The sequence below is a fragment of the Rhincodon typus genome, chromosome 2, assembly GCF_021869965.1.
Source record: "Rhincodon typus isolate 14 chromosome 2, sRhiTyp1.1, whole genome shotgun sequence".
Taxonomy (NCBI): domain Eukaryota; kingdom Metazoa; phylum Chordata; class Chondrichthyes; order Orectolobiformes; family Rhincodontidae; genus Rhincodon; species Rhincodon typus.
This window is the reverse complement of record NC_063333.1, coordinates 45,143,960-45,156,126: the sequence shown is the minus strand read 5'-3', so window position 1 is coordinate 45,156,126 and position 12,167 is coordinate 45,143,960. Positions and strand designations below refer to the sequence as shown.

The window sequence follows — 12,167 nt, the reverse complement described above, 5'->3', positions numbered from 1 at the left end:
GCCATCTATAATGTATTGTGCTTGTGATTATAAACATGTTGTAAAATTACTAATGCATAAAATAATGGTTCATAGTGCTGCATAAAATAATAAACATTCTCTCACCATTCTTATCATACCATCCTTAACATCCATCTCCAGTAATGCTCAGCAAAAAATAACTCCTCGTAAAGGAATCTGCCCTCCAAAATGATCAGAAGCACATAATTGTATTCTTACATTCTAAGCTCTGGCAAAGTATCTCATGAATGTGTAGACCTGTAGAACTGAACCCCTGCACCTCCTATTCAACCCATTTGCACTAGTGTACAATCACAGCTCTGTGCAGATTTTCTCATTCTGTCAATTCCTTTTGGGAATTCCTGACTGGATCAACGTACTGAAGCATGGCAATAAAATGCATCACTTGGACTTAAATCACCATTGGGCTATATTAAGTTAATCATAAAAAGGTGTTGAAAATCATGCAACTGTGTCTACTTCCTATATTTTATTTGCCAGTATTCTATTGTTAAAGTAAATCTCCCACATGCGTGTTAAAAGATTTTCTCTTAATTATAGGGTGGTGCTGCAACATCTAATACCACAGTGTAATAGGATACAGATTCTTACCCCTAATGTTCTATACATTGTAGGTGTACCTAGTTTCAACTAAGTTGGTAAAGCAGATGTTGAATACCTTTGAGAAAGAATGATGTTGAGGGGGTGGGTGTGTTTTTTCAGTTGCATGATTCTATTCTCAATTTGGCATTTGCTGTCATTGTCACATAGGTTTTCACTTTCATGATCTCCCCCCACCTCTGTTTTTCTGTCTGGCTTTTATAATCTGTCTGGCTCTCATAATCAACCTTATATTGTGTGTTTAAGAATTTGAAAAGGTAGGTGGAGAAAGGAGTAAGTTGAATCGATTGTTGACAATACATGTGAAAGTTATCTATTAGACACACTAGTTTTATATCTTAAACAACACTACAAACCTTAAAACACTCTGAGCATTTCTCCATGAAGCAAGACTAGGTTTTGTAATCTTGAAAAGGAAACCTCCAGAATTTAAAGCAGTTACGATAACACTGGCATATCTACTCATGGTATTAATTTAAACTGAACTACTTGAGTAGTATTTCAGTACCACCCCTGAAAACTGTTGCTGAAAATTTTAAATTTTAGCAAGAGTCACTTCTAATGCAAAAATGCACAACAATTAATCTAGATTAAACTATGCTCACTAATGGCTAAAAGGTGTGATCAAACTAAAGGGTAAGGAGACCAAACAATTATATTTTTGGGAGTAGTGGATAAGGGAATAATGGATGTTGGTCCTGAACTTATTGTAAAGCAAATTTCAAAAAGAATCTCCAAGAGTGATTAATTTTCATATAATTTTAAATAATTAATTTGAAATGCTGAATTTTTTTCAAAGAAAAGTCAGTTGCTCAATATTTTTAAAATTGTTTTATACAAGGAGGAGGATTATCAGATTCCGGAATCCATTGCAATCTTGCACTTTCTTTTTGTGGGTTTGCATTTACCAAAATGTTGGTTACAGGGATCCAATAGACCAAAAAGAGCCTAGAGACTCTACAAAAGATGACCTTGTAGTCTGTTTCATGAAAAATTAATTGACTGGAAAACATTAATTCACAGCCTGAAAGGGGCTTGTCTGGAGCCACTGTGCTAATATTGTTATCTGCACAATTATGAGTTGCCAATCATCTATGATGCTCTCATGCCATTCACTTGTAAATTGCAAGATTGTGTGAGAAGTCCTCCATACTGCAGTATGATGATTGAACAATGTATTTACCATCCAAATTAATAACCATTCTAAAATTAATGCGCAAATAGTTTGTAAGTTGTAACATTACAGTTTTTGGAAAATGGGTTTTTTTTTAAAAGTTCTGTACTTTTTAAGTTTTTGCAATGCCGTGAGAACTCAGTTAATATACGCATCTATTTTGACCTATTTCTTTATCAGTGTTTTCATCTGTGAGCTTGCTTCTCCAACCTGAACGGTCAGCAACACTAATGGTGTATGAAGACGTCGTTCAGATTGTCTCTGGATTTCAGGGTATGTACTGACAGAATAATTTCAAACCATTTCTTAAATAGAAAAGACGAGATTTCACACCAAAACTGCCTTCAAGTGACTATGTCCTATTTTCATTTCTTTTTAAGTTTGTAAGCTATGTTTAAAAACATCGTGCAATATTTTTGTAAAGGAACATTATTTTCTTGCACTTTTAAAAAATGATATCCTTGTAATCTGGAATTTATGGTGTAAACATATATATCATTCTCCAGAACAGCATTCGCTACCTTTGCTCCTTTGAAACTGATGACAGTACTTAGAGTCCATACACATGCTGTTAAACACTGAGGCATAATTGGGTTTTTAAACACAGGTGAAGAGCCTTCCTTGCCACGAAATCTGATTTAATGTTTGTATAATGTCAACTGTTTCTATTCCAGTAACTGCAAACGTTTAATACACTTCTAAAGTTTGATATTTCAGCTGCTAATAAATATGTCAGAATCATTTATTTTAATGTCTGGAGAATGTCTTAAATGTGAAGGATATTTGATGCTTTTTACTTCTTAGTTTGCAGTCTCTGAGAATTAGCTGATTGGTTGCTTAGCCTGTTTGATCATTTATTGTTGTCAGACGTCTGAAAATCCTCTAGACTTCTACTGGATTCAAATGGACATTCACAAAGCTGAAATTCATGTAACAGAGATTGCCAGACCTTTGTGAGACATTTTCTTAAAGGCCAACACTGTGAATGCTATTGCTTTGATGATGACCATAGAGTTTAGGACTTACTTTCCTCTACTTTTAACCCACAGAAATCTCAATTCATGGTGGTTGTCCCTCTGAAATAACATGTTTAGTGAAATCACATCATTGTTTCTTCTTAGACTGTCAACATAGTCTGATAAATATTGGCTTCTTCTCTACCCCGTCAATTATATACAATTATGGAAGAGAGATCATCTATGTATTTAGAATCATAAGATCCCTACAGTGCAGACAGCAGCCATTCGGCCCATCATGTCTGCACTGACTCTCCGAAGAACATCCCACCCAGACCCACATTTTTGCAGTATACTTTGGTTATTGGTACTTTGCAACATTTTATAAATTGGATTTATGAAGGTAATGTCATATTTGGGTCTCCAGTCAGTTTTTGACTTATTAATATCTGTCCAGAATTAGTGTGCCGAGTCCAGTAGAAATTGCAGAGTCAAGTCAGCTTCATATTACATTGTGGATGTGTGAAATTGCTTCCAGCAGTGGGAACTCATTGGAGGAGTAATGGGAAATTACAGATGTGATGCATAAGAACAAAACAATCTGCAGTCTTTTCAGAGTTGATGATATTTCTAGAATGCATTTCATTCTTTGCAAAGGCTCTTTTGAGTGGGTTATCAAACACCTATACAGCGTGGTGAAAAATTGAAACCCTTGTCTGTTAGTTAAAAGATGGAGTGGCACAGAATAAGGTGTATGTCAGGAAGAGATAGGATGAGGCATGGAGAATAGTGTCCCCAAAGCATAATGTGTATGGAATCTGAGGAAAGAATGCATCTAATGTTTATGCCAATTGGTACTGACACCTTCATGGCAAATGTTTTGAGTTCCCTTGCTTAGACTAGCATATGCTTCTCTGAAGTCCTGAATTCCATATGATCATTACCATCTAGCTGCTGGTCTGCTTGTTGTTGCAGATGGATAGCTACCAGTGGATGCAGTTCAACTTTGATGCAGCTTCATCTTTCTTGCATCTTTAATTACTCCCCTTATTCCTCCTTTTAAAATACAATGGTAAAGGGGTATTCTCTACCATGGGCCACCAACAAGCCATGGCCCAACTTCCTGGCTGATTTAAGTAACGAGAAACAAGAATTAAATCCTTAAGAAACTGCTGCAGATCTTTTCTCAGAGATCTTTTAACTAATGTTCATAAAACAGCCTAAGGGCTTGTTAAATGGAGAGGTGTACTACATGAGGCTACAACTTGCCTGCAAACTATAATTAGATCATTGGAGCCTAACTTGAAAATTACAAACCTATGGCTTCTTTTGGTGTGATGCAAAACCTAACCACAAAATTAGTTGGGTTAATTCTGCCTTAACCATGATCTGAGCTGAATTTTCTCTCACCCACCTTCAAAGAATACGTCTGATGTTTTGAGATATAACTGATCTAACTGGTGCTATTACTATCTTTATTTACTCTAGGATTCATGAGAAAATGGGTGCTGGAATAAAGTAATTCATAGTTTGTTTTATGTTTCATTAGTTGACGTTGAAAGGTAATGCTTATATGGTAATTTCTTATGAGAAGTGATTGATAAGTCCTTACTTGCTTTGATCCATAGGTGCTCTAATTCAGCCTCGAATCCAGTTCCAGAGAAGGTCTCTCAACTTGCCAAAGAAGTCAAACTATAGAAATTTGGTAGCTTTTCTTACAGTAGCTACCACCCCTTGGGAAGTAGGTAATTTCCCATATCTACAAGGAATTGATGTAAATCAAACAGGTAAGGCACAGATATCAAACAGAGCAAACTGTTTCACAGAGTTAAAATGCACCCAGTCCTCTTCATATTGCTCTCTTAAATACATTTCAGGAATGGTGCAGCAATTACTGCCAACTATTTTACTACTTTACACAGCTATTATGATTTGATATGACTACAAAATATTGTCACATTTCCTCTGTAACTAAAAATCTAAAGTACCTTCATGTTGATTTTCTCACTAAAGAAAGTAATAGTAACAGTCATTAAGATGATCAGAGCGAAACAGTAATTTAATCATTCTCCTCAGGGGAAATGTTCTAAGATGATCAAACATGAAGCATACATGGCTACTCCTACTGGTATAAATCTCTCCATCATACTTCCAGGCAGTGCATTCCAGACCCTAACTACTCACTGTGTGAAAAAGTTTCTTCTCACATCCCATTTGCTTCTTTTGAAAATTAATTTAAATCTATGCCCTCTCATTCTTAATCCTGTTTATGAGTAGGAATAGTTCTCCCCATCTGCTCTGGCCAGCTCTTTCATTATTTTGAAAACCTCAATCAAATCTCTTCTCCTTTCCAAATGCCAACTTCTTCAATCTATCTTCATAATTGAAGCTTCTCATTCCTGAAACCATTTTCAAAAACTTCTTTGCACTGTCTCCAATGCATTCACTTCCTTCCTGAAATATGGTAACTAGAACTGTACACAGTACTTCAGCTGAGGTCTAATTAGTGTCTTTACAAGTTCAGCACCATCTCCTTGCTCTTGTACACTATGCCTGTATGAATAAAGTCTAGGACACAATATGCTTTATTAACAGGTCTCTTTGCCCATCCTGCCACCTTTAATGACTTATGCCCATATATACCCAGGTCTGTCTGCTCCTGCACACCATTTAGAATAGCAACCTTATTTTGTACTATGTCTCCATGTTTTCTCTTCAAAAGGTAGCATCTCTCACTTCTCTGCATTGAACTTCATACGCTGCTTCTCTGCCTACTCCACTAACTCCATAATGGCCCTTTGAAGTTCTACACTATCCTCCTCACAGTTTACAGTGCTCCCAAGTTTTGTATCTTCCCCAAACTTTCAAATAGTCCCTTGTACACAAAGGGCTAGATCATTAATATAAATCAGGATATAAATGAAGGGTCCCAATAATAACCCCAGGAGAACTCCAGCACAAGTGTTCCTCCAACCCATAAAAATACCAGCTAACAAGTATTGTTTTTTTCCTTTTACTGAAACCATTTTGTACCTACACTGCTACGACCCCTTTGATTCCATGAGCTCTAACTTTGTTCAGAGGTCTGTTGTGCAGCATTATATCAAAGACCTTTTGGAAGTCCTTGTACATCTAATCAACAGCATAACCATCATTAACTCCTCTCTGATACCTCTTCAAAGACTCCAGGTTTGTTAAAAAATGATTATCACTGAGGAAACCCATGCTGTCTCTCCTTGCACACAGTTGTCCATGTCACTATTAATTGTGTTCTGAATTATTGTTTCTCAAATTGAAACTAACTGCTCTGTGATTGCTGGCTTATCCACCTGTCTTGAATAAGAGTGTAAAATCTTGCATTTCTCCAGTCTGGTGGCACAACATTTAGGTTACAGAAGAATGAAAATTTGGCCAGTGCCTCTGCAATTTCTACTCCCTCTTCCTTTGGTATCCTCAGTTGTATGCAATTGGTCCCAATGCTTTGTCAGCTATAAGTACAGTCTATCCCATACCTCATCCTTTTTCATCCAGGGAGCTCGGTATTTGTCCTTTGAGGGATTATATCTTGCCTGTGCTTAACACATCTCTTCTTTGAAGGTAGCCCACAGTTCAGCTACAGGTCTTCCCGCCAGTCTTTGGCTCCAGTATATCCCAGCCAGCTTCATTTTGGTCCCATTGGAGTCAGCTCTGTCTTAGTTAATTGTTCTTATTCTTTTTTATTATTCCATGGTAATGGCTTGGAGGAAAGCCTGCAGGTGGTGTTGTTCCCATGTATCGGTTACTCTTGTCCTTGATGGCATTGGTCATGGGTTTGGAAAGTGCTTTGTAAGGACACTTGGTGAATTTCTGCAGTACATCTTGTAGACGGTACACATTGCTACTACTAAACGTCGGTAGTGGAGGGATTGAGTTTGTGGATATCATGCCGATCAAGCCAGATGATTTTTCCTGGGTAGTGTCAAGCTTCTTGAGTATCATTGGAGTTGCAGTCATCCAGGTAATTGGGGAGTATTCCATCACACTCCACACTAGATTGTGGACAGACTTTGGGAAGTCAGGACCTGAGTTACTCACTGCAGCAGGATTCTTAACCTCTGACCTGCTCTTGTAGCCAATGAATTTATAAAGCTGTTCCAGTTAAGTTTTTGCTCAATAGTAAGCCTCTCCAGGATTTTGAAAATGACAGATTCAGTGATGGTGATGCCATTGAATGTCAAAGGGCGATAGTTAGATTCTTTTTAATTTGAGGTGGTCACTGTCTGACATTTTACCATTTGAATATCACCTGTTCACTGTTCTTCTCCACTGTCAGAGACCTTATGATATGATGATCAATATCCCATAAATGTTTCCCGTTTGTCATTTGATCTACTGGGCCCACCTCATTCCTAAGAACCAGGTCAATCAACGCTTCTTCACTTCCTGAACTGCTGCAGAAAATTCTCGTTTACATTCTTGCTTAGCCTCTCTGCCATTTACACTACCGCTATCTCAGCCTACTTTCAGTTACTTATGTCTCCCATTATGACAACATATAATATTTAATAATGAATCCTCTGGGATATTCTCTTTCTCCAACACTGCATTGTCCTCCTTAATGAATACTGTAGTTCTTCTTCTTTCGTTCCTGAACAGGAATATTTAAACAATTTTGTTCTTCTTTGAGCCAGGTCTCTTTTATGGCCATAACATCTTAATTCCACTTGATAACCTGTGCCTTTATGTTATCAATCCCATTTATTATATGCCACACATTCACAAACATGCACTGTAATGCTGTTTTAGAATGTTTTAATTGATTTACTGTTCTCTTTTATAGTGCTAATTGTCACTGCAAGTATTTAGCAAAGGAGATCTTTTGCAGCTAACAAATTTCAAGTTTATTCATGAGGAAGCCCATGATTCTCCTTGTGGGTTTTGTCTCCTCACACCTTAAAGTCATTGGAATATCTGGAGAATTAAGCATGGTCTTATTTATCTGTTCTTGCTCTATTTGTTTATGTTAAGCAATAAACTTAATCAGAAATACTGCAGAAGATAAATTCTGCTGAGCCTGGCAATCTGAGATAAAAACCCGAAATGCTGGAAGGAACCAGTGATTTGGGCAGCATGTTGGAGAGAGAAACAGTTAAGGCTTTCGAATGGATGATGATTCATCAAATGAATGGCCATTGATCCATCGCAATTGCATTGAATTTTAGCACCAGGGTCAATTGTGGCAGTCACCTAAATTTGAGGACCCTGGAGGAGATTCTTTAGTTAGGCAGCCAAACTAATTAGGCTGGGAGGTCCAATGGGATCACCGAGGGTGTGGATGGCCGGCAACTCTGAGTTGCTAGCTGTAGGATGGTGACCATAAATGCGCCACAAAATAGAGGCAGCCTCAGAAGTCTTGTAAATGGTGTAATCTATACTGTGACCACCACTGTTAGGCCGTTCTTGCAGAGGAGAACACGCTTCCCAGGATACTGCAGCTGTGAATCTCACAACCCACTGATTCCCATGCTCAGCTGCTTTGCAGGATGTGCCTTTAACTGCTGTGGCCTACAGTCAGTGGATTACCAGCATTCAATCAATGGGCTCCAGCCAAGTTGGGGATCCTGACTGTTATCTGGAAAATTCACACGGTGTGTGAATTCCCTTTACTTTGATCAGCCACCCGTCAAATCCCCAGAAGCTGGCTCCCTGGAAATATGCTAGAGGCAGACTAGCTGATAGCAAGACATTGTTGACATGCCTGACTCCATCTCTGGACAAATATTCAAGCTTTTGAATTTGTGAGGCCCTCGACAAGGTCCCACCTAGTAGAATGGTTAGTACGGTTAGATTGCATGGGATCCAGGGAGGACAAGCCAACTCGATACAGAGACAGAGGGTGGTGGTAGAGGGTGGTTGTTCAGACTGGACACCTATGACCAATGGTGTGCCTCAAGGATCAGTGCTGGGTGCACTCTTTTCGTTATTTTCATAAACAATTTGGATGAGTATATAGGAAGCATGGTTAGTAAGTTTGTGGATGACCCCAAAATTGGTGGTATAATGGACAGCGAAGAAACTTATCTAAGAGTCAACTAGGCCAGTTGGCCAAGGAATAGGAGACGGCATTTACTTTAAATAAATGTGAGGTGTTGCATTTTGGTGAGATGAACCAGGGCAGAAATTACACAGTTAATGGTGGGGCCCTAGGGAGTATTGTAGAACAGAGAAATCTAAGGTGCAGGTTCATAATTCCTTGAAAGTGGCGTCACAGGTAGACAGGGTGGTGAAGAAGGCATTTGGCAGGCTTGCCTTCATTGGTCAGAGCATTGAGTATAGGAGTTGGGAAGTCATGTTTCGACTGTGCAAGACATTGGTAAGGTCACATTTGGAGTATTGCGTGCAATTCTGACCATTCTGCTTTAGGAAGGAGGTTATTAAACTGGAAAGGGTGCAAAATAGATTGAAATGAGGGTTTGAGTTATAAGGAGAGGCTGGATATGTTGGGACTTTTTTCCCTGGAGCATAGGAGGCTAAGGGGTGACTTAAGGGGTGACTTTATAGAGGTTCATAAAATCATGAGGGGCATAGATGAAATGAATAGCCAAAGTCTTTTTCTGAGGGTAGGGAGTCCAAAAGTAGAAGGCATAGGTGAGGGGGAATGATTTAAAAGGGACATGAGAGCAACTGATTCACACAGAAGGTGGTGTGTGTCTGGAACGAGCTGCTAGAGGAAGTGGTAAAGGTGGGTGCTATTACAACATTTAAAAGACATTTGGACAAGTACATTAATAGGAAAGGTTTAGAGGGATATGTGGCCAAATGCAGGCAAATGGGACTAGTTCAGTTTAGGAACCCAGGTTGGCATGCACGTTGGGCCAAAGGGTCTGTTTCTCTGCTGTATCACTCTGACTTTATACTTTATTTAACCTTGTCTGAAGGCCTATTTGAAGTTCAGCAGTAAGCAAACATCCACTAGTGAATCTTAACAAGAAGAGGCTCTTCAATGAGATGAAACACTCCCCCCTTCTTGCCTGGATGAACGTAGTTGCAACAACACTCAAGAGACATAACACTATCCAGGCCAAAGCAGTCTGTTTGACTGGCACTGCATCCACAAACATCTCCTCCCTCCACCACCGAAGCTCAGTTGCAGCAGTCTGTACTGTCTACAAAATGCACTGCCAAATTCACCAAGGCTCCTTAGACAGTACCTTCCGAACCCATGACCACTTCACCTTGAAGGACAAGGGCAGTTGATGTATAGGAATCCCACCACTTTCAGATTCCCCTCAAAGCAATTCACCATCCTGACTTGGAAATAAATTGCTGTTCCCTCAGTGTTGTTGGGTCAAACTCCTGGAACTCGTGTACCTACACTAAGTGAACTGTAGGAGTTCAAGAAGACACCACTTTTTCGAGGTCAATTAGAGATAAGCAATAAATGCTAGCCCAGCCAGTATTAATTAAAAAATAATTAGGACGATGCCCAAAAATAAACTAACGCTGTGCCTTTCAATGAAATTATGGCTGATCTGATAATCCTCAACTCCACTTTCCTCCTTTTCCCACTAAACTTTGATTCCCTCATGATTAAAAATCTGTCTGTTGAATATGCTCAATGACCTATTCTCGACAGCCCTCTGTGGTAAAAAATTCAACAGATTCAGTACTGTCTGAGAAGAAATTCCTCCTCATCTCTGTTCTACTCTGAGATGATGCCCCCTGGTCCTCAACTCTCCCACAAAGAAAGATAACCATTCCACATCAACCCTGTCAAGTCCCTGAAGAATCTTGTATGTTTCAATGAGGTTTTCTCTCATTCAGACGATAGCAGGACTTTGCTTTTCTGAAGACAAACTGAAATCAAAATTGCTCTGTCCATGTAGCTGGTAGAATTTAAAGTTCTATCACATCCTTCACAACATCAGGATGTCCCAAATTGCTTTACATCCAAAGGAGTATCTTTGAAGTGTAGTCACTGTTGTAATATAGGAAACACTGAAATTAATTTGCTGACAGCAAGGTTCTGTAAACAGTAATGAACTAATTAGACTGTTTTCACTAAGGTTGTTTGAGTATTAAATATGGTCAAGGCATTGCTTCTTGTAAAGTGTGCATCTTGTTCATTGATTCACATTAAGTCTTTAATCTATCACAATAATAAAGACTAAATTGTTATCGAACTATAACTTGTGATCCAATCCGTTTCCACTTGTTTGGTATCAGTTACCTGCAAACCCAGTATTACCGTATTGCTATTCACACAGAATTGACAAGTGAGCTACTTCTCCCCATTTAAAAAGAGTTGCGTTAATTTGTGCAAATATAGTTTTCAGTACTCTCATCCGAGCTCTCAACATAGTTATCGTAATTTGGCTATTTTGAAAACCACAGCAGTTACACACCTTATGAATTTTGAATTCACATGTAAATTCTCTTCCAATTTTATCTGCTATTCTCTTACTAGAATTAGGGGTTCACTATTCAAAAATAAAGGGTTGTTCATTAAAAACAGAGGTGGGATTCATTTCTCATAGATAGTCGTGGCTGTCTGGAACTCTCTTCCTCAGAGGGGGTTGGAAACAGTCTTTCAATATTTTTAAGACTGAATTCTTTGTAACCTTCCATTCTTCCATTCCCAAGTTTATCAGAGCTAGGCAGGAATGTGAAATAGTCAGGACAGCCTTGATCTTATGGAATAATGGAGCAGGCTTAAGAGTCGGAGTGGCTTCGATCTGCATTAATCTGTATGCTTGTGCCTTAAGATCTTCCTTTCTGGAACCATGCTGTAGAAAGTTGTTAGATCGAGAAGTTAAATTTAGCAGTTCAATTCATCAATACTGATTACTGTTCTTCATTAATAAAGCATTTGTATTTAGTTGCAATGTAGATCTAATTTTATGAAACAATGACACTTTTTTAAAAAATTGGTCCGATCAGATGAAATGGGAGATTGGACTATATTTAAGGACATGATTCATTGAGTGTTAATCTCATGAACAGTGATTTGCAGGTAACTTCTAGAAGCTGTTAACATTATATTGTATTTTAAATTTTTAGGTATATTGTTTACATTGATCACGTGCAGCTGGTTTTGTGCGTCAATCATGGTTCATTCCAGGACAGAACAGTTATTGAGAAATGTAGCTGCTTGGAGGAATCCATTTGTGCAATTGCACCTGTTTATGTTGTGCATTTTGTGAACTGTATCCTCACCCAGCAGAATTTTATACTTAATTTAAAGCAGAGAAATGAATAATAACAATAAATATGCATTATCTATGTTTTGAGTATTGAGGGTAACTTGCTTCCCAAATCCCGGAAGCAGTTTTCCTGATCGGTGCTAACAATGAATGATAACCAGAATGAGATAGTAGGAGATAGTAGGAACTGCAGATGCTGGAGAATCCGAGACAATAAGGTGCAGGGCTGGATGA

The 12,167-nt window shown here is 38.5% G+C and overlaps 1 protein-coding gene across 1 annotated transcript in view; it reads left to right on the top strand.

Annotated features, from left to right (window-relative positions):
• The window catches only part of fam171a1 (family with sequence similarity 171 member A1), a 170,983-nt gene that overhangs the window by 121,565 nt on the left and 37,251 nt on the right, over positions 1-12,167 (top strand). The window contains exons 3-4 of the mRNA XM_048607863.1: positions 1,976-2,068; positions 4,380-4,538. Of these exons, the coding sequence (XP_048463820.1) occupies positions 1,976-2,068; positions 4,380-4,538 (252 nt within the window). The remainder of the gene's footprint in view (positions 1-1,975; positions 2,069-4,379; positions 4,539-12,167) is intronic.